The following is a 26,512-nucleotide window of genomic DNA, read 5'->3' on the forward strand; positions in this document are numbered from 1 at the left end:
AGCCCATTTGAGTTTAAAACCCTAAGTGAACATTATACGCCCCGGTAGTCGAGCATTCTTTATATTCTCAGTAAAGCATATTCATATAATGTCTCTAAAGATATATACTTCCTTTATTTGTTGCAACACAGCTTTATTCGGTAACATATACAGTGTAGAGACATAATTTTATTGTGGGTTGTTGGCTACATCTATCACCCACTTCACAGCTATTACATGTCCAAGTGTCCTTGAGCAAGACACTGAACCCCAAGTTGCTCCCAAAGGACAGGCCAGCGCCTTGCATGACAGCTCTGCTGCCATCGGCGTGTGAGTGTATAAATGGACAACGAGAGGCAAATTGTCAAGCGTTTTGTATGTTAAGATAGAAAAGCGCTATATAAGAACAGTCCATTTATCATCTACCATGTACAGTTAGGTTGAATTTCCGCTTGAACCCAAAAACAATCCTGGCTGTAAGCCCTGTTTTAATTAGTGACAGCTGAACAGAGTGGAGGTTTTCTTACCTTTGACAATCAATACAGCCACGGCTGACAGGCTCTCCACATCCGTGTCCACCACACAGATATATTTTCCGGCATGGTAAAGCTGAATGTTCCTGATCATCAGATCTCCTGCTGTTCTCTACCAAGGAGGAAAGAAAGCTTTATGTAGCATGAAAGATAACAGACCTTGTGACAGCTTATTAAAGAATGTAGTGAAGCATATATAAGGTGCAGTAAAAAGCAGTGCCAAAAGCCGTTTGCAGATACTGCAGTTATTTAGCTATACTGTAGGACTTTGCAGAAAAAATCAGGCCTGTTTTTAAAAAAAGATATTTGACACATATGTCTTAACGGTTCTTGAAGTCAAAGCCATAAACATAATGAAAAATTCCTGAATATGACAGAACCTTTTAGTCGCACACTTCTGTCCAAGATGAGCTCGGATGAAAAGGATCAGGGCCAAAATTCACACAGATTGTATGCAGCAAATGGAATTTTTGTGTATGACAAGGCCTCGGGTATTTCCCTTGCTTTTTACGGAGGTCAGCTATGGAGGAAATATTTACTCATAATTCAAATTGAAAGTCCAAAGAGAAAACAAAGCGAGATCAAATTAAAAATATTATATTTTTTTAATTTTCCATTTGGCTTTGGCTTTTGAATTTCATATTTGGCTTTTGAATTTCAATTTAACATTGGCTTTTAATTTTCATTTAATATTTGGCCTTTGAATTTCAATTTAACATTGGCTTTTAATTTTCATTTAATATTTGGCTTTTGAATTTCAATTTAACATAGGATTTTCATTTGGATTTAATATTTGGCTTTTGAATTTCCATTTAACATTGGATTTTCATTTGGATTTAATATTTGGCTTTTGAATTTCAATTTAACATTGGATTTTCATTTGGATTTAATATTTGGCTTTAGAATTTCCATTTAAAATTGCCTTTTCATTTGGACTTGACACATGTCAATGTAAATGAGGAGGCATGGCCCAAAGGCTGGTGGGAGGGTCTGAAACGAAAGGGGTGCAGAGGCACCTTATGAGCAGCAGGGGGAGCTGACTGCTGAGGAGCACACTGTTAAGCGTCTGTCTGCAGCTTCACCACTAGGCTTGGCCTCTTGTTTCACATGATAGAAAATGATGATGTAGGTTAAACACAAACGACATTTCATGCAACAACAGTGAAGTTTTTATGTAGTTACTATAATTGGGCCCGTGTTAGTGAGGACTAGATTAGGACTGTATTTAAAGCTGATTCTGGTTCCCAACTTCACCCCAGGTGTTTCCGTTTAAAACACGACTCAGACAACTTCTCTCTTTTGATGTTTTATTTAATTAAGCAACAGTAGAAACATGGGTGTGGGTAGCTCTGCTTACGTGTGCGGTCAGATCTTGAGGACACACACATACACACACACACAATCTCAACCGGGTAGTCATCGTCCAAACTGCGACCTCTCCTTTTTCTTTCTCTCACTTTTTTCTCCGGGTGGTGCGCGCGGTGTGAGGTGCGTGTCCGCGCTATTCTCCAACATGTAGCCTACTGACAACAATCACTCCTGATTGACGGCCTTTTGTACAGCCTGTGTAGGCTACTTTTTCAGACTTCCAGCTAACTAACTAAATAGCAGATGGAAATTATAAAAAAGCAATCGATTCTATAATCTAGATTGGGAGTTTGCCGTAGTAGCAGCAGCAAACAAATTTTCATCTGCTATTCCACCACTAAATTCACTATTGAGACTTTTTTATGCAATAAATTAACTGTGTAGAGTTTGAATATGGACAGTTTTACATTTTCTCCGATGTTGTCAGAAGCTTCAGTCTGACGGGACAGCCAGCTGGTGGCGGCCGGGATCGCCTCCCTGCTGGCCGGCCAGTGATGCTCACAGACACCGCTGTTAGCTGGAAGTCTGAAAAAGTAACCTACACGGGCTGTACAAAAGGCCGTCAATCAGGAGTGATTGTTGTCAGTAGGCTACATGTTGGAGAATAGCACGGACACGCACCTCACACCGCACGCACCACCCGGAGAAAAAAGTGAGAGAAAGAAAAAGGAGAGGTCGCAGTTCGGACGATGACTATCAGGTTGAGATTGTGTGTGTTTGTGCGTCCTCGAGATCTGACCACACACAAACACACGTAAGCAGAGCTACCCACACCCATGTTTCTACTGTTGCTTAATTAAATAAAACCTCAAAAGAGAGAAGTTGTCTGAGTCCATGTTTTAAACAGACACACCTGGGGTGAAGTTGGGAACCAGAATCAGCTTTAAATACAGTCCTAATCTAGTCCTCACTAACACGGGCCCAATTATAGTAACTACATGAAAACTTCACTGTTGTTGCATGAAATGTCGTTTGTGTTTAACCAACATCATAATTTTCTATCATGTGAAACAAGAGGCCAAGCCTAGTAGTGAAGCTGCAGACAGACGCTTAGCAGTCTGCTCCCCCTGCTGCTCATAAGGTGCCTCTGCACCCCTTTCGTTTCAGACCCTCCCACCAGCCTTTGGGCCACGCCTCCTCATTTACATTGACATGTGTCAAGTCCAAACGAAAAGGCAATGTTAAATGGAAATTCAAAAGCCAAATATTAAATCCAAATGAAAATCCAATGTTAAATTGAAATTCAAAAGCCAAATATTAAATGAAAATTAAAAGCCAATGTTAAATTGAAATTCAAAAGCCAAATATTAAATTCAAAAGCGGTCAGTGTACTTTTTCGTTCATTCGATTTTCATTTCATAAACAGGTATTAAAAAACAAAAAAACGAATGGTTATTTGATTTTCGTTTTAAAACACGACATTTGAAATTGAAATACAATGCGTTTTTCCTTTTTCATTGTCGAAATGGGATGGGAGAAATTTAAAATATGCTGTGATTTTCATTTTCTATTTTATATAACAAAAATAAAATCACTCGAAAACAGAAACGAAAAAAGGCTTGTTTTTTCATATTCAGAGACCGGATGTTGTCATTTCCAAGGCAACAGCGCCAGCCTAGCCTACCAGTGTTCAGCCCAGGCCAAAATTACTTTGGAAACCTAGCTATACTCTTGATAATCCTTGGGGGGAATTTTATTTCATAATGTCACATGTATTTATTACCCTCTCTCCCTGCCTCCCTGTCTCTACCCGCCGCAGGCAACTTCGCCCGAAGAGAGTCGAACCAGCGGAGCAAATAGACTTTCAGTTCACGGCTGTAACGTTACCGTTACGCCACCGTTAACAATCCCAGCAAACGTTCTGTTGCCCCGCTTTGCTGATCTGGCAGAGAGTCACCGGGGGTTCGGGATCAGATCATGGGGATCAGACCTCCAGTGCTGGGTCTAATATTCTAATATTAGCTGCTGCTGCAGCTAGCTAGCAGGTAGCCACCAGCCCTGTGACCTCGGTCCTCGCGGTTCGCTCCCCGGGACTGACTCTGCAGAGCTGGCGTTACCCGCTCTGTGATCAATGAGCAATGATCAAGGATTACCAAATTTCTCTCTCATATTGCTCCTCATAACCACTGAAAAACTAAAAAATCTAACCCAAAGTACAATTATTATGGACGTTAGCTGACATTAAGGGTTTCTGCTTCATTAAGGGAAATTGTAAGGAAAAAGCTTAACGTGGTTAACCATTAAGCTTTTTCGACGCGTTTCATTTTTGATCACTGTTTATAAACAGTGATCAAAAATATAATCTAAAAGTCGTTATGGTTATCTGACTGATAACTGACTGATATTTGATTGATCATTGTTTAGGTACATTAAAGTTAAGCTTTTTCACGTTAAGCGTTTTAGAATGTCCCTGCTGCTGCTGAGGGAATCTGTAGCCTAACTTCCGTTTTTTGCCCCCCTTTACATAAATATACATATGGCTATGAAATAGATCATGAAGTACAGGCTTTAGTCATAATAGTTCAATAGCCTAAATACATGTATGTTTTACTATGTATTTCGAGGGACTTTTATTTATTCCATCTATTTATATGCACGTTATATTTAAAGGAAGTTTGGTTATCTCACAGACTCAGACTAAAAGCAGCAGCAAGCCTGCCTGACATCAGTGCATCATAGCATATCACTATCTGCAAATAAAATAAAATATGAATAAATCACGAGCGCGGCAGATTCCCAGCTCAGCTAGAGCGGGTAACGCCAGCTCTGCAGACGGACCAGAGTCAGTCAGTCCCGGGGAGCGAACCGTGGGGACCGAGGTCACAGGGCTGGTGGCTATCTGCTAGCTAGCTGCAGCAGCAGCTAATATTAGAATAGACCTAGCACCGGAGGTCTGATCCCCATGATCTGATCCCGAACCGCCGGTGACTCTCTGCCAGATCAGCAACAGAACGTTTGGGATTGTTAACGGTGGCGTAACGGTAACGTTACAGCCGTGAACTGAAAGTCTGTTTCCTCAGCTGGTTCGATTGGGGCGAAGTTGTCTGCGGCGGGTAGAGACAGAGAGTCAGAGGGAGGCAGGGAGAGAGGGGAATAAATACATGTGGCATTATGAAATAAAATCCCCCCCCCAAGCATTATCAAGAGCACAGGTTTCCAAAGTAATTTTAGCCTGGGCTGAAAGCAACACTGGTAGGCTAGGCTGGCGCTGTTGCCTTGGAAATGACAACATCCGGTCTCTGAATATGAAAAAACAAACCTTTTTTCATTCCTATTTCCGAGTGATTTTATTTTTGTTATATGAAATAGAAAATGAAAATCACAGCATATTTTTAATTTCTCCCATCCCCTTTTGACCATGAAAAGGAAAAAAATGCCTTGTATTTCGATTTCAATTGTTGTATTTTAAAACGAAAATCAAATAACCATTCGTTTTTTGTTTTTTAAGTCTGATTATGAAATGAAAATCGAATGAACGAAAAAGTACACGGACCAAAAGCCAAATGGAAAATTAAAAAAAAATAAAAATATTTTTAATTTGATCTCGCTTTGTTTTCTCTTTGGACTTTCAATTTGAATTATGAATAAATATTTCCTCCATAGTCATCATCATGACCTTAGATAAATTACACAAATAAGCTATTACTATTGAGTTCAGCCTGTTTTTGCTCAATCGGAGAGGGGAAAAAGGCCCAGATTCTCATCCGAGAGAACACCCGCAAGCAGCAAATGGTAAATTAGTGGTGAAATCGTTCTACTGGCATTGGCAGAGAAATGTGGCAGTAGAGCCAACGTGGTTTAATTAGGGAAATTAGATTCCTTGAAGCAGCAGAGTTAAGTTTATAATCTCTTTGGACTGGGGACATTCTAGCATTTCTGGGGAAGTCTCTTTTCAGATAAGAACATTGTGTCAGTCAAACACACACAGGAAGAATGGTAATCTCGAAGGGTGTGAGGGTTGCTCTAAAAAGTGTTTTGTCATTTGGGGCTCTGCCAAGACACCTCTAATGATGTGTATCCCCTTTCTGTCATGAGGAGCTGTGCAGCAGGCTATGACAAAGTAGGATTTGAAAAGAATTCAAGACCGGCCAAAGTATTAAAATATAGATTACTTCAGAAGGCTTAGCTTGAGTAGGAGAAGTGTACTGAAAAAGATGACAACCTGTCACAATGGCTGAGCAATTATTGCATTACCTACATGACGGTTTTTATTTAGGAAGTGTATTTTGACGTAGCATAGCCATGTTCCCATTCACAAAAGTACAATTGGAATCTTAGAGGGGCTGAATGATCTAATAGTGCATCCTTCCAAAGATTTACACACAGCTTATTATGCCTGTGAGGAGACTTTTAGAATTGCAAAAAAAAGGATGGTATCACAACCATTTCAGAAAAAACTAGCCAAAGTAAATGTCTCCAAGAAATACCATAACGTCAAACCACAAGCTGTCTCTTTTAACTAATGGCAGGGGTGAAGTGAAGCAAAATGGGAAGAGGTGCCAACTGCCCATTCACATGTTCTGAGGAAGAATGACTGCGGGTCACTCACCCCACCCACTAGCTCAAAGTGACCGTCTCCCTTGGCGATGAGCTGTCCGTTGAAGGCCCAGGAGAAAGAAACGTCAAGGACGGGGTCACTGGCGACCTGACAAGGTAACACGATGCTCTCGCCCACAATGATCTCCATGTCCACTGGCCCCTGGGTGATTCTGGTCGGATCTGCCCCAGAAAAGAATTTGTGGGAGGTAGTCATTTCTGACGTGGCAGCTTCTCACACAGAACATTTTTCATTTTTATTGCGAGATAAAACCAGATGTGCAATGTAATGTATTATTTTCTGAAAGAGGCTCAATAGAGAGACAACACTTACAGGAACATGCTCTGTAATACACCAAGTCACAGGCAGAGTATTATCTATATAAAGGAAGGCCTCATGAAAGTCTTAGTCGAATAATATGATAACACGCAGCCTGCCACTACTAAAATGGCCTAATACTCCAAGCTGACACAGCTAGAATAATCTTCTGAAATCCTGATGGCAATTACAATACACTGCGGATCAGATAAAACTTCATGTAATGGGCTGCTCTGTGCATCCAGCACAAAAATGAAGGGCGCTGCTTCAAAGTCTACAATAGCAATCATTTGGCTAAGTCTGCTGTGCTTCAAAAGTCGAGATAATGAATCGGCTGGAATCAAATAAAGAAGGTGCCGCACAAAGGAAGAGGATTTGCACTCTTACATCTTACCTTATATAGACTGTTGAGGGATAAGACAACCACGTGTTAAAAGTGTCCCCTCAGTTCTTAAGCAAGTAATAATCAATGACTGGGTCAGGGCTTTGTGTCACTGACTGCATTATGGCCTTGAAAGAAATACCCCAGCCATTTAAAAAGATAACTGCCGTTGGCGGTTACAGCGGCAGACAATAGCGTTGGGCACATTAATAAAACCAATAAGAGAACACTCAACTATCACTCCACTGGAAACACACGCTTGACAATAACAGCATCTGTAACACCTCCTCATTGCCTCCACTCAGGGCACTTTCATTTGTTGCTGTAAATTGGTTGTTTCAACTGCTTTGAGGAAAACAATGATCAAGTATTTTCTCCAACACCTTCCAAGTGCAGCGGCGCAAAACAACTCAATAGAATTAAACCGAAAGATAAGAGTTTGTTTTTCAAGTCGCAATTGAGTTTGGGTAACCATTACACCTCCTCAAATAACTAAATAAACAAAAAAGACATTTAAAAAAATTTATCCAAACACATTTAAGAACTGTTTCTTAATTATGCAAAGTCACTCAAGATTAGAGACTTAAAGTGAATGGGATATTCACTTTAGCAAGGCCAGGCTTGCCAAGATTTATCCGTGTGGCCCGGACGAGGGATGCATTAAATGTTCTCAGACCACTTGTGATTTGACCCATATGTTCTGGTCATGCCCCAAATTGTTTAACTTCTGGCAGCTATATTTCGACGCTCAAATTGACAACAACTCAAGTTAATGTTATTGCTTTTACTCTCTAATTTCTCGTCGGAAAATTCTGACTCTATGGAAGTCACCCTTACCACCGTCGTTTAAAGCCTGGCTATGTGACACACTGTCTTTCTTAAAACTTGAGAAGATAAAGTTTACTCTCAGAGGCTCTACTGATACATTTTATTCTCAATGGAAACCACTGATTGACATATGTAGTACGCTATTTGTCTGCATAGGTTCCTACCTCGCTATACCTCACTGGCTGCCCGCCACACAATCAGCTGCATTATAGGTGTAATTGAGACCCTGCTGGTCCATGAACCCTGGCAACCTGGCGCAGCGCCCTGGGTGTCAGCAACTACTAACCTTTTTCTAAGGTTCACTCAGTCCTCCTAACTTACTCATTTATTTTATTTATTTGTTGATTTGTTTCTTGATTTCGCTCTCTAAGAGCTATAGGCTATGTATGTATGTGCGTGTGTACATATGCGTATGTGTGTATACGCATATACTGTATGTCTAGTAATTGATTTACTTACTTATTTTTATTTCTTATTATTATTTATTCCTTTTTGTTTGTTCTTTTTTGTGTCTAACTGGCTACTGGGGGGGGAGGGGGGTTGGAGGGAAGGATATGGGATCAAACCACAAAAGGACATTTTTTGTGAAGAATTGTTCATTCTGAAAACACAAAATGCAGACTTATATTGTACTATGTTGTAAATATTGTTTGAATGCTGTATCCAATAAAATATATGAAAAAAAAAGAAAAGATTAGAGACATCCCAAAGTTTTGACACGCTCCTCAGAGCAAATCATAAAGTTTGTTTATGTTTTCTGCCCACCAGTTATTGACTCCAAGTCCTTGCGGTACAGTAGCTCTCTCTTGCATTAATCTATACTGAGCGATAAATTCTGCTTACTAAGTTGGATGCACAAACATTCTGCCATTTTACAGCAGAACTTACCGGTCACAAGGAGCCGTCCAGTTGTGCTCGACATGCCAAATCTATTCCTAGCGAAGCACGTATAGCTGCCTGCATCAGACTTGCTCACGTTAGCAAGCCTCAATGTTCCATCTGGGGAAAGTGTGATTCTATAGGAGTGTACATACAGAGACAGCAGTTTGCAATCCAACTTCCAAGAACAAAACAAATGATTTCATCATTATATAAACTCTGATTCTGGATTTGTCTAAATGTCAGTGTTCTGCATCATCATAGACATCGAGCAGTTTGTGTATGTGCAGTAAATATTGATCAATTACACCAAATGAAAAGAGCACATGTGGGATGAATAATGCATCCGCTCTGATACCTAAACAGAAGAAATACTGGATTGGTTAAGTTCTATTACTATCACTACTTTGAACAGCCATCAGCCTTTTGCTGTGGTTTCAGATACACATATAGCAATTTTCAGTTCAGTCATTACCTGTCACTGGTGTGGATAGGCAGGTTTCCTTTCTTCCATAAAATGCTGGCGATGGGATAGGCCTGGGGTTTACACTCTAAAGTCACTGTGGTTCCTGCCTTGGCTTTGAGCAAAGCTCTGAGGACGTTCCCTGTGAAGTCTGGAGGAGAGGCTGATGGAAAACAGTAAACTGACTTTAGTACAACACTGCAGCAAATCTCACAGGGCATTTGAAGCAGGCTTTTGTGTGATCTGTGGAAATCATCAAATCGTAAAGTAATGGAGATAGACATTTGAAACATTTGTGATGGAGAAAAAATAAATCAAATCAAATCACTCTGCTGGTGATTTTTTTGTTTCATTTTCTTTGTAGAAAATGGATTTACGAGGAAAGCCTATCTGAATACAAACAAGCGTGTATCTTTTAATTGGTTTAACTGTAAAAAAATAAAATAAAATAAATGAATCATGTTTATTGTCAAACCCTATCAACCACACCATCCTCACCTTAACATCAATGTAAATCAGGATATCATGAAGGGGAAAATAATTTTTAAAATGTGTTTGGCCCCACAAAACCCTCCTCGCTGACCCCATTATCCGATAATCCAGACAACCTTTAAGAATGACAGTAAGATGACCTTTAAGATTATTTGCCAACAAGGATTTAAGGCAGAGATAAATGCCATCCTACCTAAAACCATTAGTTCAGCAGCAAAATATATTGCTCCGTGTTTATTCTCAGCCACACACTGGTACATGCCGGCGTCAGATAGTGTCAGCTCCGACACTGACAGTACTCCGTCCTCCACATGGATTCTGTCCTGTGAAAAAACAGATGAAAGAAAAGCAATTATTGCTTAAGACTTAAAGGCAGCTTTTGCTTTGCTCAGCGCGCTCTGACAAAGCTCAATAAGCATTGGGTTGGGTTAGAGGCATTGTCAATGGTCGTAGATCAAATCAGGATTATGTTGCAGTGAATGAATCAGTGCACAGACATTTTGGTTTTCCAAATATGCTTGCTCTCACCATCATGTAAATCAGTCTTTACAGCGTGTAATGATATCCTGAAGGGAAAACTGAGTGTGCAAGATTGTGTGTATGTGTGCCTAAATTAAGGGCCCTGTTATAAAAAGAATTTTATTCCACATATGCATGCATCATCAGACACTTTTGATGAATAATTTAACCTGAATAGATTTCGTTTGAGGTGCTACATGTAAGGTGTTTGCATTGAATTTAAGAACAGTATGCTCATCATGAGCCATACACTGAAACTGAAACAATGAAAACAGACAATACTGCCCTTTTAATGTTAAAAAGGACAATGATATTCAAATCTTGCAACAGTGAATATATTCTAAAAAATCAAATTAAAGAATGACATTTAAAAAAGGTATTTTTAATAATACCTCAGACAGGTCATACTTGCGGAAGCCACGCCCTGAGCGGTATCAAATGCTACTAAGAAAATAAAGCAACAGCAACATGTTAAAGTCAAGTTTGAAGCTATGCATTTCCCTGGTGGTCTGGGATAAGGTGTGCAGCTATATACAGTGTATTTCACAATGGATTAAACCCATTGTCCCTAAATCTGGAGGAGCTAAAACATGCACCATGAATAATGAAAAACAACCACTGACTCCTTTCAAATGAAATGGAGCAATTTCCTAGGGACTACACTGATCCACTCTCTAAGACTGTGTAATCTGCCAAGGTAGAGCAGAATAAGAGACAGTTACATCCATGTCTCATCACTGGCACACCTCAGTAAGATGTTTACACTCCTCTCTCATCTCACTCTAAATTGCACTCTGAAAAACAGCCATGTGTTGGACGACAGGCTCTCTAAAATGAAAGGACGAGCTGAAGCTGAGGATTAAGTCTTTCAAATGAAACATTGGTAAGTGGCAGGAGACGGGCACTAATTTACCTCTGAGAGTAGCTGTTGGCCATTCTTCAGCCACGTGTAGGAGGGTTTGGGCTTGCCATTGGCTCGGCATTCCCAGTATAGTCTCTCCTCTATGGCCTGGGCCGTGTCCTTCATGGCCTGCATCCACTGAGGCTTGGCTGAGGGAACAGAAATAAACTGAGGTGAAACCAGGGGGACTTATTTATTTATTTTTGTATCTGTATTGTAGGAGCAGAATTATCTCACAAAATATTCTGCATCCAAAATAAAGGAAAAAGAAAGCATGTGTAGGTTGACAGCTCAAATAATTGGAAATGAGTAAGCGTTGGGTTTGTCTTTAAAGAGGAGCGAGAAGTGAACGTAGGGTATCACTCACTTTAATCACTTAAAATGTGTCAGCAGCCCATGGCACGAAACACAGCGCCACAAAGTAGGAAGCTCTCATGACGGCTGAAGTGCACCCGACATCACCGCTCACCCCAACCTGTCACCTTAATTCTGTGTATAATAAACATCTAGCACACAACTCCCTGGCATCTTACCTCTTACATATTTACAGCTTTTCAGGGCTTTTCATGGGTAGAGTGTTGTGCTCATAATAAGCACAGCTCACTTCGTAGGCACTTTACAGTACATACCGTAAATTCCAATTTCAGAAGTGTCATTTTCCCTCTCTGACAAAGTCATAGGGGGTTAAGTAAGCCAAGAACCTCAAAATATAAAAAATGCATTAAAAAAAATTCTTTAGGAGGAAAGTAATGACTTTTTTTCCCAGCTGTGTATATAACAATGACCTGCTAAAACGTTAAATGCTAAAAACAATTATCATTTTACCAAAAAAGCAACTCTTAACCTTAACCATTTAAACAAATTCTTGATGTCACATATAACAGCAACAGCATTAAATCGATAACAGGATGAATGGAACATCAACAGCAAAGATCTTACACAATTCGTAATAGTTTAGTAACATGTTTTGTGTTGTCATGCTCTTAGCAAGCCAAACAAAAGTCTCAGTACCATAAAAGGCCAGTCGACCAGTAGCTGTGTTCTTGCCCATCTTGTTCTCAGCCACACACTCGTATCCTCCTGTATCATCCTGCTGAAAGCTGGGGATCTCCAGCACAGCATTCGAGTACTTCATTTTGACTTTGCTGGGGAAGGGAACGCCGTTAGCCCTCTTCCAGGTGATTTCAGGGACAGGGCTGGAAGAGACAGAGGAAGAAAACCTCAGCGGAGATTCTGATTCAAGCTCTGTAAAAATTGTAAGATTATCGCATCACTTTGCAGGTCTCTGTAATACTACTGCAATAGTGTTTGATGGAGCTTAAAAAGCCTATTCTTCACTGTATTTATTTGGCGGATGAATGGTTTAGAGTTAACCCAGGGTTTCGTGGGTTTCAGACCTATCATGGCTTTATGCCACACTCTAAGAAATATAATTGCCACAGTAACTTTACTATATAGAAATCCAGAAATCTGGAATGAACGACAGCACAAGATTGAAAACATGCTTGAAGGAATCCAGCTTACTTCCCAAGGGCGAAACACTCCAGCGTAACTGTTGATCCTTTTGCGGCGGGTACATTGTCTGGGAAATTAACTTCTATTTTCGGCTCGTATTCACCCATCACTCCTATGAGGAGCAAGCACAAGAACTTGCTCAGTCGTCCATTATTCATGACTTACAAGCAATATGGCTCGCATTACGGGCCAAACAATAGCACTGTAAAACTAACAGAGGAAAAATAAAAGACACACAAGCAAACATTCTCTCATGGGTAAACTCAAAGTAGTACATCACTTAAATGTGCAGTCGCCAGAGTGCAGTGAAATACCAGCAAGGAATAATTTAAATCTTCTCTTGGTGGAATAGACAGTAGAATTTGAAATATTGTCTTTCCAGCTAGTATGGCTGTTTATCTATTATTTCAAAGCTTGAGTGGGCAGTTCCCAACCTTTGGTGTTTTATTGTTTCTATCAGTATTTAAGACAGTCAAGGCCAGGATCAGAAAGCAATGCAATGGGATTTAAATTTATGCAGTTACATGTATAGTACACTGAGTGGCAACTAACTGGTTGAGCCACCAGAACACTCAATGTAATGGTCCAGTGATGTATGGCTTATGTTTAATTCATTCGAAGGCAATCTTTATTCACTCTTTCTATGAAGGCGTAAAAGAGAATAGAACAACGGACCAAAGAAAACCGACTTGAAAATTCATGTGAAAGCACAGGGAAAGCTTTTAAAGGGAATGCGAATTATAGGAAAGCCAAGTCAGCAAAGAACAGATTTGGGTGCTTTGTTTGCTGGCCTACATTGAGCAACAACTATTTACTTACAAGCATTAGCACTTGGTGACTCAACTACAGCGAGGCAAAAGCACTCATGCAAGTACGATGATTAAAGCCACCTTGAAAGGAAAGGTCCTTAACACATGGCTGAAAAGGCACACTTGTCACATCATGGCCGTGAGCTGCGTCTTACCATCTGTCCTGAGGATCAGAGACGTGGGTGAGCTCTGAACTTTGCCCTTTGTGATGCTGTTCATCACGACACAAGTGTAGTTACCCACATCAGAGGGCTCCACCTTGGCAATGTAAAGGTTTCCTGTCTGCTGGGAGACGAAACGCCGATTGTCTTGTTGAACAAAGTATGGGTACTCATTGAAGACCCATGCATACGTAAGGTCTGGAAGACAAACATATGAGCTAATCATGGATACCATTTAACTTGATAGTAGTCAAAGACTGTCCTTCCCATCAGTCAAAAGAACAGGAAAATATGGTCCAGGTTGAAGAAAAAAAGAAAGTTACCCTTTAAATGTGATTAAAAGTATTACATGTGATTATAAAAAGGCTAAACAATAGTGACAAGATTAGATTTTCATCTTGTCAAAACATGAGAACTTTAAAGAACTGTTGGAGTTGATGAAGGTTTTACCTCCTGAGGAAGTGGGCGTTCCACAAAGCAACACCACTCCTTGTCCCTCACGGACAGACACTGCGCTTCTGGTGTGGACTTTGAAATGATCCAGGTCTAAGGGAAACAAAAAATGAAAAGAAAGATCACCGCAGGATCTCACATATCAGAGTGGAACAGAGCTGAGCAAAAGCTTTCAGCAAAACACTGACACAAACTCATAAGGAAATTGTCATGGGAACTGCATTTATACTATGCCTGAGAGAGAGCGAGAGAGAGAGAGAGAAAGAGAGAGAGAGAGAGAGAGAGAGAGAGAGAGGAGCTGGTTGATATGAGGTTTTTTGTAAAGCACAAATACAGTGCATTTCATAACTCTAGTTGTGTTAATTTCTATGAAAGATGAGTAACCACATGAGCATGGCATGACGGGATATGTTGCAATCCAAACCAAGGCCATAAAACAACAAGAAAAGGTTGAAAACACTAAAGAAAGTATTTAAAATAAATACTTCAGCCATTGATGAAGACCATGACGTACTGTACGTTTTGTTGCTTGGTCTACCTTAGGTTATAGTATGTTAAAGTAACTATGTCTTCTTATTATTCTATGCTGTCACATCCAAATAATGCTGAGAGATAAAACAAACTAAAAACCACATAATAGCACTACTATTACATATGTTTTCCAGCGCATGTTAAAAGTGAAAGGATCGTCTCTGCGAGGGAGGGTGGATGTACATGGGGAGGGGTTAATCGGGCGGATAGGGGGTTGGGATAGTGTTGGGGATCGTGGTCAGCCTGGTGGTGTTCTTCCCATCGTTTTTGTATTGTTGTTACTTGTCCTGTTTTAATGTTGTACCACTTTGAGTTTACTGTTTATTTGATTTTTTGAATTAGTTGTAAAAAAAGATTCTCAGAATGTATGTTAAATCGTATGCTTTAATAAAAAGACGTTTGAAAAAAGCACAAAAAACAAAAAGACGCATATTTCACCTCTGGTTGTATTCAGCTATGCAGGTATGTGACAGGTACTCTGTATAATCCAATAACTTCGCTTAATCAATTTCAAAGTTTTCGATTTTCATTTAAAGTTGAAAATGAGAAAACCTTTCATCAGTGAGGTGTGTAGATTATCCAGCGTAACCAATATATTATTTCTGCTAACACTCATTGTTCTTGAGTTTTTTATGTCAGTGCTTATCTTAAAAGCATGTCAAATACAACCAAAAATATCTGCATGGCCAGATACCTCCCAGAGAAGGTGTGAAAAGATGTTTAGTTGCGACCTGATGAATAGAAGCCTTAATGAATAGCATATAAATATTATTCATTTGAGACGTTTGCTGATTTCACCACCAAATATATGATGCGAGAGAAATCACAATGTATTATGTACAGTCTTTCAAAGCAAATGTTTGCACTGTTTATTTTATTCATTTGCATTACATTTCATAACAGTACCGGCATATCATGTTCCAGTCAAAGTAAACGGTTTAAAATCCTTACTGAGGTATTCTTTATACACTATTCTACCCCAGAGTACATCCAATAAAAACAATAAACAATGACTTTTGATTGAGCTAAGCGACGAAAAGTGAAGTAGTCATTAAAGAAAAGTCGTCACACTCAAACTGCTCCCATGTTACTCCAGCATTTAATGTTTCTTCAAAGTTGCAGGACTCATAAATTTTGCAAATATCACCCACCTAGTTCAGTGTGTGGCTTCATTATTTGCTAAGCGCAGTTACACTTCCATACTATTTCTTAATAAAAAATTACAAACACAGACTTCAACTTACAGGCAAACTGCAGACTTGCTCTCCTGCTGAGGATAGCTCCTACAGTGTTGAACGCCATGCACTGGTACATCCCTACATCCTGGTAGCGGTCCAGACTGCTTATAATGAGGTTGCCCCCAGACAGACGCCGCCGGCGATCCAGGCTCAGATTTATGAGAGTCCCATTCAATGACCATCTGTGAGGGCAAAGACACCATCAGTCCCTGGAAAAATGCACCGTCCATTTCTTTCTACCAACCAAGGTGGTCTGACAGGAGGCGGGTGGAGAACACAACTCACTGTAGTAACTCACTTGAAGTCAGAATAATATACTGTACATTTGTGCTGGTTTCGAGGAATTCACAGGCTCACAGGTTGAAGCATGAACAGCATTAATCTTACGGTTCATTTGTTTCCTGCAGTACTTCAACTTTCCAAAGTTTCAAACAAAAGCATTTTCTAAAGTCATGAAGAGTTGGACATGACAGTTGATATTTACAGTCCTATATTATTGACAAAAACTTTTTATAAAACTGCTAAAGTGTTGTTGATGATTTCATGCTTCTATCATATTCTGCACATTTCATGATTGTTGCATATTGTTTTGTCCCTGTAATCTAGTAATTCTGTAATCCATTATGGCTCTAGTGTTATTGGTTACGTGTTTATTTTACCCTTAAAATGCACATTTCTCATTTATATAGTATTTTTCTGTTTCTGTTTCTATTCTATTTTTCTTTATTTAGCTCTACCACTATTTGCTGCTGCAGTGATCCCATTTTCCCCGCAGGGATCATTAAAGTTTAATCTTAGAGTATCATACACAAAGCTGTCTTCTGCTATTTAAGGGAAGCACAAGATAAAGGTTTTAGAAGCCATCCTAGATATCATCATCAGTCTTAACCTTAATCACCTCTTCTCTGTCACATTATATTTACATAATGTGACATTATTCCACTTTTGACTTCTCATTAGGACAAAACATTAACACTTGGCAAGAGGTAACAGTGGACTGATGTAACAAAGGAGACATTTTACACTCCTTTTCCCCTTCTATTACATCTTTCCCACACTTAGCACTAAGTGTGGGAATAAAAAAAATGCTTCAGATTATGCTAAATAAATGAAGCAGAGGTTGAAGAGGTGAAAGTGTTCATATTATGCTCCTTTTCAGATTCATAATTGTATTTTGAGGTTGTACCAGAATAGGTGTACATGGTGTAATTTTCAAAAAGCACCATATTTTTGTTGTACTGCACATTGCTGCAGCTCCTCTTTTCACCCTGTGTGTTGAGCTCTCTGTTTCAGCTACTGAGTGAGGCGTCTCACTTCTGTTCTATCTTTGTTGGGAGTCGCACATGTGCAGTAGCTAGGTAAGGATAACTAGCCAGTCAGAAGCAGAGTATGAGGGCGTGCCACGGCTAGCAGCTAGGCGAGCATTATAACGTGTGTTACAAAGTGACGCACATTTGTCACGGAAGTGAAGGCTAGAGCTGTTTGGTGCAGTTTGTGAACAGTGTTTTCTTTTGGAGATGGTAAGTCCCTTTAGGGTGGATTTTGGGCTTTTTCACTTTGTAAACCTATAACATGCACAAAAAAGATATATAACACAATAAAGGAAAGGGAAAAAGCCAAAAAGCATAATATGAGCACTTTAATTCATTGATTTATTCATGTGCCATTATTCGGAACGAAAATACTTTCTTTCCCTGCCACCACAACACTCTATCTCTTTTTAAATGTTATTTAAAAACAGAGCATTGATGGGTTTAAGGACAGAACTCTTTTCAAGAATGTTCCATCATTTTTCTCAAAGCACAGAAAATGGCAGTTACTTTCCTTCTGACACATTTTGCTATTCTACTTCTCTTAAGTGGAAATGAAAGACGTGGAGGCCATATTGGCCAAATGTCCAAAAAGTATTTGAGTCTAACCTCCAAAATGATAATAATCTCCAATTTTTAAAGAATATACAAAACACTATGTGTCAGTAAGTGCTTGCTGCCAAACTCTTGACACTTGATAGCTGTGTTTCTGCATGTATTGCAGTTAACCCTACTTCGTAAGGCTATACAGTTTGAAAGACTGTCTGTATGATAAATACCTACAGGGTTGGCTCAGATATAGTGATACTTGTGTATGTGTGTGGTTAGGTGTCTGTGCCCACTGGAGTGCATTCAGCTCTTTATCCCACAGTCACCATTTTCACCTCTTTTTGACCTGTTCTGAAGTGCCTTTGCTGTTCAGTGGTGCCCTGAACATTGGCAGGTGATTGAATACCAACTCAAAAACTGAATTACTCTGCTTGAGACTCATTTTGGGAACACATGTTGTCTGAACATCTGACCACAGACAAACTCAAGCATTTTGAATCATCCTACAGCCCTGAGCCCACAGGCTTCAAACCTCAGGTCAAGTAAAGGTTAGGTTTAGATGTTGTTGTTTTTTTTAAATTGCATCACTTTTATGACCTGCTGTGGAGAAGATGCTTTTCCATACAATATTTGTTTTTCTCCTATGAGTTATTATGCTGCCACAGTGTGCATACTACAAAAGTCTCATCTTTGTGAGTGACAGGACTGACAGAGGAAAGGAGAAAAGAGAAAAGAGAGGATGGGGGAGGGAGCAGCGTGATTCTATTTACACTTCAAGAGAGAAGCCAGAGAGGTGCTGAGAGCTTGCAGAGCCTAGCACAGCCAGTTTGACAAGACACCACGTTAAACATGCTCATCTCACCTTTAATCAGTACATGGAAATAGCTGGTTTTAGGCGGGGAATGCGAAAAGCCTGAAATAATGAGCGTACATACTCCTCACCACTATCTTTCAGCTTGTCTGTGCTGGCTGTGTCGCAGTAAGTCCACTGGTGAACGCCAAAGACACTTGCAATCAATGCCTGTTGGTGCCAACTGGTGTCTAGCAACCTGCATTGGTCTCACAGTGTTTTCTAAGAGGAGATTTAAGATGCATTAAGATGCTACACGTGTGTCGCTAAGATAATTTCAGGCGAGACAAGAGGCAGATTGGCAGCGTGTTAGTCAATATGAATTAGTAAAGCCATAATGACGCCACTGCTCAGACTGTCTGTGTGCATTTCAGTCTAATTTGGAGAAAATGGGAGCAAGCACCTGCCTATTCCATGTGATAAATCTTTATAAATCCTTATATACAGTCCTGTGAATGAGTGAAATGGGCCCTACATGAATGGTAACTGCAAAGCAAACAGTAATATGTATGTATCTATGTACACCACACATACACATATACGTATATGTATATACAGAATATATACATATATAGTACATCCATAAGTTATTTTCCCTGCACTGATCACAGACAGTACTTTACATTTTTGTGGTCCTCTTGTGACATTGACACCTCAGAAAATGCTTACAGTGATGAAAGAGTGCTGCTGATTCTGAGCTTTGAGTTTTGAGACTGATTTTGGGATTAGTGATTTTGTCGTAGTTTAATAGTTAAAAGTAAACATAAATCTCAAATAATGAGCCGCATCTTTATCGTACACACACACACACACACACACACACACACACACACACACACACACACACACACACACACACACACACACAAACACACACACACACACACACACACACACACACACACACACACACACGCACCTTCATTTGGATGTGGTCTTACCTGTACTGAGGAGGTGGCATTCCCTTTGCATCACAGGTCAGAGTAGCTTCTTCTTCTATGGAGTCGACAGGAATGAACAAGTCACCTGGCTCCATCCTCCATTTTGGACCATGGTATGATCCACTGTCCAGACAATCTGTCAGAGAAACAGTAACAGCCTGAGCATTTTGATAGCAGAGTTCGGCCACCATAATTCCCTGTACTTCTGGAGGAAATTGGATATCCTGGTCTAACAGGGAGGCTCTATCAAAATGGGAGGTTGGACGTTACTAAACATGGGAAGTTACTCGATTTCTTGAGATGTTGCAAAGTGCAGGTTCTTCCAAAAGAATAAGCTAAATAATATTAACAGGATGCCATTCCTGTGAATTTTTAGAGAAAATCCTGCACACTGACCATTACGCAAGCAATAATTTATTTAGAAGAAAAATACAACGTTTCGGTCTCAGACCTTCATCAGATAAAACTTTTTGATCTGCTACTTTTGATCATATCCTACGCACCTGCCCGACAAAAGAGGTGTGCAAAAAAGCTTTCCTACATTCCTGTGAATTTAAAAGTAGAAATGTTGCTTTTCCAGTATTTAAAAACAACTGCATTTACATATGATAAAATATAATCATTTCTTGGTAAATTGTTGTACAATATATGTCAATAAATGTGTGTTTTGACTTTATAGGAACCATCCTTGGACTCTGTTCTTGGTGAACATAAACCCTATGATAAATATGTTTGGTCTGCGTTTTATGTTAATTAAATCACGGAAAATATGATAAAAGACAAGGAAACAACAGCAAATGCTTTTTCATCAGGTTACAATCACAGTCGTAAAGAGGAAGATTGAGAGCATTGTGTCTGTGTTGTGAATGGAAGTCAATACTGAGGAGTGTCCCTTTAAACCGGGGCCATCCTATCATCTCTGACACTGACATGATTTTCGGCTCTTGAGCCATCATTCCACAACTGTAAATGTCCAAACGTGAAAGAATCATTACTCATATAAAAAGGTGGTTTACCTGCTAGACAGTCGATGATTGATAACAGTAAAAGCTGTTTCCATGGCAACGTCATCTTTGGCAGCGAAGGGCAAATGAGACTTTCATCCAATAAGCTTCGAAATGGCACTCTTGTTCTCCGAGAGAGGGGAGCTTGACCTGTTTGAACCAGAATTTTGTTGTAAAACAACTCGCCAACCCCTGATATTTTCATCCCACTTTCAAAATTATGTCTTCACCCATCAGGAGAAGACAGGGCAAGTTTATATTTTAGTAGTGTAACTATAACTACGATCAAATTGGATGTGGAGTTCGGTGCAGGATGCGTCTCATTACTTCTGTCCATTCTCACATTTCTGATCAGTGAAGATCCTCCCTTTGTGCCCTGAGCTTCAGGCAACTTGCACCCAGAGATGTCTGAGCGTGATACCAGAGGCATATGGGAAGAAGCCCATGCCAATCTATTAGGGGGGGACGACCAACGCCTAAGCTCATCCTTTACTTGGACGGATTTATTCTGGCTGCCTGAGGAGACTTGGACCTGGGAATTGGGTGCCATCCAATCAATTAGATTCACCCACAGCAGCATGTGTCTCCCCACATGCTGCGGTGAATCAAGACAGCCTGATGAGAAACCATTCCACCCAGGTCCATAATCAAGGGCAAGTGTCTGCCTGCTTGTAGCATGTGCTGCAAATTGTGATGCAACCACTTCTTGCAGGAGACTAAGCGAGAAATTATGCAATTATGAAATGTCAAACATACACACAGTTAAGTGAGCAGTCACACACACACACATACACATTCACGTGGTTGGAGTAGTATATGCAGATCTGTGTACAATAGTGTGTACCTGCATAAAAGCATGCACATGAACGCAAACACAGAATCACAAATTTCTTCAAGAGGTGCTCAAGATATATTAAGGGCAGAGACAGATAATAACACCAATCTGCTAAATGTCACCCAACCCACACATACCTACCTACACACCACACTCACTTTAGGATAACACCCCCGCTCCATACACACTGGCTTTCCATTTAGAAGACATAAGCCGGAATGTGCGGCTCATTTGTGTCCTAATGCCGGGGCGAGCCTGGTTCAGAGCACTGCTTATGGAGGGTCTAATTGTTTATCAGCCACCTGGATATCAAATCAGACATGTGGGGTCTCAGCCAGAATTTTCTTCCCTACCTTTCATGTTTGCTCAGCCTTTTTTCTTCCCCCAAAGTCTGCAAAATTGGATTGGTATGCTTCCTCTCAAGACGAGTCCTGCATGCCATACCTCAGTGATAGGCCCCCAGTGTGCAAACTGCTGGCACCTCAGGACTGAGGATTGGTGTGTGGAAGGTACAGTGGGTATCACACTACTGTCGACTTTGCATGTTATGGTTTGCATTTGTAATGGGGTTTTGTCAGGGATGGCACAACTGTATCAACTGATGCAATGTGTTCCTTTTTCTCCATGCAGATCTAATAAATCATTTGCAAATGCAAAATATGTTACAGGATTCTGTCAGTGATATGAAACACAGCAGATCACTCAGTGGTTTGCATGTACATAATGTATAAGATTTCACACACACACACACACACACACACACACACACAAACACACAAACACACTCACAGCTTGCACTCATGGATAATGACGTTTTGCAGGGTGAAACACTCTCAATCACAGAGGGTACCTTCCTGTATCAAGACACCACTGGGTTAAATAATGTATAATCACGATATCTAGCACCTCCATCACACTCCACCAGCATCCAAGTAACACACTGGTTGAACAAATAGCCCAGCTGGCAGAGTGGGAGTGTAGCCTACTTACTTGAAGGCCTTCGCTGCATTCATCACAGATATTTCAGCTGACATTGTGACATACCAGTATGCAATTACCTGGTGAATGTGCAGGGTAGAAATGGTTTTCTGTGTGTGTGTGTGTGTGTGTGTGTGTGTGTGTGTGTGTGTGTGTGTGAGTGTACCTTCTACACTTACTGTATCTCAGGAGGCATACAGCCAATCATTGTCGCGACACTTGTCAAGGTTTGCTGAAGGCATTTTTACCTACTAATTCCTTTAGAGGGTCCTTTTCAACACTTGGATACATTTCAGTATTTTGTGCACACCAGCACCATACATTCTGATTTTTTAGTGTTGGCATGTAGCAACACATTTCAGAGGGTGAGGTGAAGCCAGGCTGCAGTGTATGGCACCACACCAGGTAGGAACCACAGGAGCAGTTAGAGGCTAAATTACCACTACATGAGTAATGAAGCACCATCTCTACATCAGTTTGACAAAGAAAGGCACGGCTAAGCCACAGAACAACAACTATTTAAAACAAAATAGCACAGTGCCTGTGTCTGAATGCATGCCCCTCCAAAGTCAGACTACCCGGAGTGGAGGAATTGGCTGCAGTTGGGAGGGCACGTCACGTTACTCCAGCCTAAACAATTATTTTCAAATAAATAGCATTAGAAATTGATGGGCCAATTCGGACAGCAGGCAAGCCAGGCCGACGCCTTTTAAAGTGAATACATATTTAAGCATATAAATATCACTGTGTAAATAATGTAGCTTTCTCTATTTCTGCACGTTCACAATTGTCAAGCGCGCTCATGGGCTATTTATTTATTTATTTTTTTGTCTTACCTCTTATCTTGAAATATCTTGAGACCAGCAGAAAACAAATTCAGCCCTCACGGAAAAAGCGACAGATTGATCCTCCATGGAAACCCTTTTAGGAAAGATTTCGGTCACAATCGCAAGGTCGTTCATACAGGTGAAAAATCCGGTGATCAGTCAAAGATAACGGGTAACGCAGGAGACATAAACACACGCGTTTCATATCGCTGCTCTCCCCCTTCTCCTCCACTCCCCACCAAAAAAAAAAACAACACACACACACACACACACACACGCACGCACACACAACACCCACGTTGTTTGCCGTGCTAAATCACATTTGAAACATCCCCAGTTAAGAGGCTCGACTCTCGCCTGTGTTAACGCTCTCAAATCCAAAACGCGTAGGTCTGAAATTGGGCTTGAAAGGGAATCTTGTAGTGATGATTTATTATGCGCATCAAGTCAGCTCTCGATGCGAAGAAGAAGTGGGCTGTACGGCAGCGAGAGGCGATGATGGAGCAGCCAGAACCAGCAGCGCTGGGATAGGAAGGTGCGGGAGGGAGGAAGACGCACCTGGCGGAAAACTGCGCCCCCCTGCGTCAGACCACAATATTGCGAAGAAACAGTGAGCCTGATTCACCCACTATTAGGGGAGTAGGGTCATTTGTATTTTCTTTCTTTATAAGGCATTTCTCCCAAGCTTAGACAGCAAAAAGTAAGCAGCAAGCTGATTTCTAAAGGGTTAACTTGTAGATCATCATTTATTTGGTAAGGTCCTCCTGGCCCACATGCAGCCTATAGGTGCCTGTGCACCAAAGACTGTATGTCTATAGCCAAGAACAACAGTATTAAAAAAAAAAAAACTCTAGTCCAGATCATGAAGTGTAATTAAAACATGAACCAAAGTTGATACTGAATCACAGAAAAATTGTGTGAAAATTCTTGCAAGCATGTAGAATTTCTCATAAAAGTGGAACATTAAAGCTGCAATAAGCAATATTTGACCACTATAAGCTATTCTCCAGACCAAACTCACAGCATTTGAGTTGCAAACCATATTTCTTCAAGTTAAATTGGTCTCTACAACCGTAGGCTAGTAACATGCAATTAGCTATCATTTTAGCAAAATTAAAGAATATAGACAGGAATATATTTCCGCTTTTCAGAAAGACAAATGAAAGAAACTCTCTGAACCCTGTCTGGTTGTGTTGGTTAATGTTGTGAATTGAAACGAAACTGCTTGGTTAGGTTAAAAACATATGAGGGTTTGGGTTAAAATAAGTATGTTTGTTACGTAATTTAAGTTTGGTACATAAGTTACGTTACGTAAACTACATTGACTTTTGGTTTCACATGGGACAAGAACAGCGGTGTCCTGGGAGAAAGTTTGTTAGTTTGACCCATCCATCCACCCCGATCTCCCTTCATGGACTTTCGCAGACTTTGATTAGAAACATATTTGTTATACATCAAAGACAAACATAATCCGGGACAAAATACGTTTCCTTCAGAAATTATTTAAAATGCATTTTCATTGTATTGGAACGTAATTTTTTAGGAGACAGGGCTGCTATGAGAAACCCCAGGTGCTAGCCAGGACAGTCTATGTAGGAAAGACACCAATACTTGGCTTGGCTTGACAGTATTAAAGCAGCATTAAGAGATTTCTGACCACTAGGGGGCATAAAGTCTCCAAAACGAACTCCTGCAAGAAATAGGTCTTGGTCACTTTCTTTACCAGTCACTTGTTTTCTTCAGCAAGATGTTCATTTCACTCTAGGCAGGCAGCATACAATCAGCTTGTGTGAGCTTATGAGCTAGGAGTGGCTGCCAGTTATAATATGTGAGGTCAGTGAGAGCCATCGGGACTGAAGCATACATGTACCAGGCAACCAATATCATGAGCTGCAAGATGCTGAAAACATAGAGCTGCAGAGTGGGGTGTTAAAATTACTCGAAAATGTGTGAGTGTGGTTTCTTCTTTGTGTGCAAGCGGGGCATGCTTGTGGGCTGAGTGACATCACTCAAACTAGTTTTGTGATTGGAGGAGACTGAAGTGTTGTGGGTACAACTGAACCTGTTTTCCACTCTGCCACAAACAATGGACCTGGTTGTTATGGAAATGTAATGGAGCAGGTACAAATTGATGATATTAATATTGGTGACATTTCTCCCTTTTTAATTGTCTCTTTTTACTGAAATTGGGACATGTCAAAGTAGGGAAAACAGATATAAATCTTGATCTTGAAATATTAAAATGATGGCAGTTTCAGGATGCTAGTATTAAATAGAATGGAGCCATTGTTAATGTTACTAGTTACACTTGTGCTTTCCGTGCTATGACAAGCCAAAATGTCTACTTAAAAAAAAAAAATTGTTTATGCTACTATTCTAACAGGAGTTTGATAACACTTACATTTTGCCTGAAACTCTGTTAATATTTACAGAATTATTTACTTTACTTGATTATCTACTGTTACATTATACACCTACAAATCTAATTCTAAAACTGCTTCCTTTGTCTATACTCTCTAAAAACGTCAGCTTTTGCATGTCTGTCTATCTGGGAAGAGGGAATCGTCCTCTGTTACTCTTCCTGAGGTTTCTCTTTTTTCACTCTCTGTTTCTGTATTTTCTTATCTGAATGGAGTGTCTAGGGATAAATGAAGGGTGTTGTATGTTGTACATATTGTAAAGCCCTCTGAGACAAATTCGCCATTTTGGGCTCTATAAAGAAAATGTACTTCACTGAACTTGACTATAATTCAAAACTGCATTCGCCAATGAAAGAAATTGGGTTGCTACTGAGTTGCAGAAGGCTGACGTTTCACTGTTTTTTGATAAGCATCTGCTGACTGCATTGGTTAATGGTGAAAGGATGTATTTCCCATGACAAGACTGGGAAGAAACTGCTCTCTCTTCCAACTCTCTTCCTCCCTCTCTCATGCACACTCTCAGCTGCCCTTCATTCCTCTTTGTCTGTCTCTCTCTCTCTTTCCCTCACTCACTCACAAATAGTGAATCCCTCTTCTTTACTACCACAGTCATGTTACCCTTGTGTACATCACCACAATGTCTATGTGTACTGGGCCTCAGTGAAGCCTAACCGTATTAAAATAGGTCCCATAGTCCCTCAGTCTACTAGGGGCCCCATTAAACCTACATTGATCATCCTCATTTCAGGCCCAGGTTCCTTCAACATGGCCAGGGCATCGTTAATAATGCTCCATACAGCAGCCATTTGACATTTCCTTTAATTATGTCTGTAATTTATTCATACACTTGATCCTAGGAGCTTGTTGTGAAAAAGGTTCCTCCAGGAATATT

The 26,512-nt window shown here is 40.3% G+C and overlaps 1 protein-coding gene across 2 annotated transcripts in view; it reads right to left on the bottom strand.

The window, feature by feature from the left end:
* Positions 1–23,729, bottom strand: part of cntn3a.2 (contactin 3a, tandem duplicate 2) — a 36,872-nt gene extending 13,143 nt beyond the window's left edge. For both annotated transcript variants that reach the window (XM_039800740.1, XM_039800741.1), the window contains exons 1-14: positions 23,210–23,729; positions 20,573–20,710; positions 19,557–19,692; positions 15,913–16,088; positions 14,135–14,230; positions 13,679–13,882; positions 12,724–12,826; positions 12,211–12,395; positions 11,212–11,348; positions 9,973–10,102; positions 9,300–9,450; positions 8,834–8,961; positions 6,430–6,599; positions 507–624 (exon numbers count right to left, since the gene is read on the bottom strand). In XM_039800740.1, the coding sequence (XP_039656674.1) occupies positions 507–624; positions 6,430–6,599; positions 8,834–8,961; positions 9,300–9,450; positions 9,973–10,102; positions 11,212–11,348; positions 12,211–12,395; positions 12,724–12,826; positions 13,679–13,882; positions 14,135–14,230; positions 15,913–16,088; positions 19,557–19,692; positions 20,573–20,627 (1,789 nt within the window). In that variant the 5' untranslated portion in view covers positions 20,628–20,710; positions 23,210–23,729. The remainder of the gene's footprint in view (positions 1–506; positions 625–6,429; positions 6,600–8,833; positions 8,962–9,299; positions 9,451–9,972; positions 10,103–11,211; positions 11,349–12,210; positions 12,396–12,723; positions 12,827–13,678; positions 13,883–14,134; positions 14,231–15,912; positions 16,089–19,556; positions 19,693–20,572; positions 20,711–23,209) is intronic.
* Positions 23,730–26,512: the final 2,783 nt, after the last annotated feature.

Source organism: Perca fluviatilis, chromosome 5 (genome assembly GCF_010015445.1).
Source record: "Perca fluviatilis chromosome 5, GENO_Pfluv_1.0, whole genome shotgun sequence".
NCBI classification, from domain to species: Eukaryota; Metazoa; Chordata; class Actinopteri; order Perciformes; family Percidae; genus Perca; species Perca fluviatilis.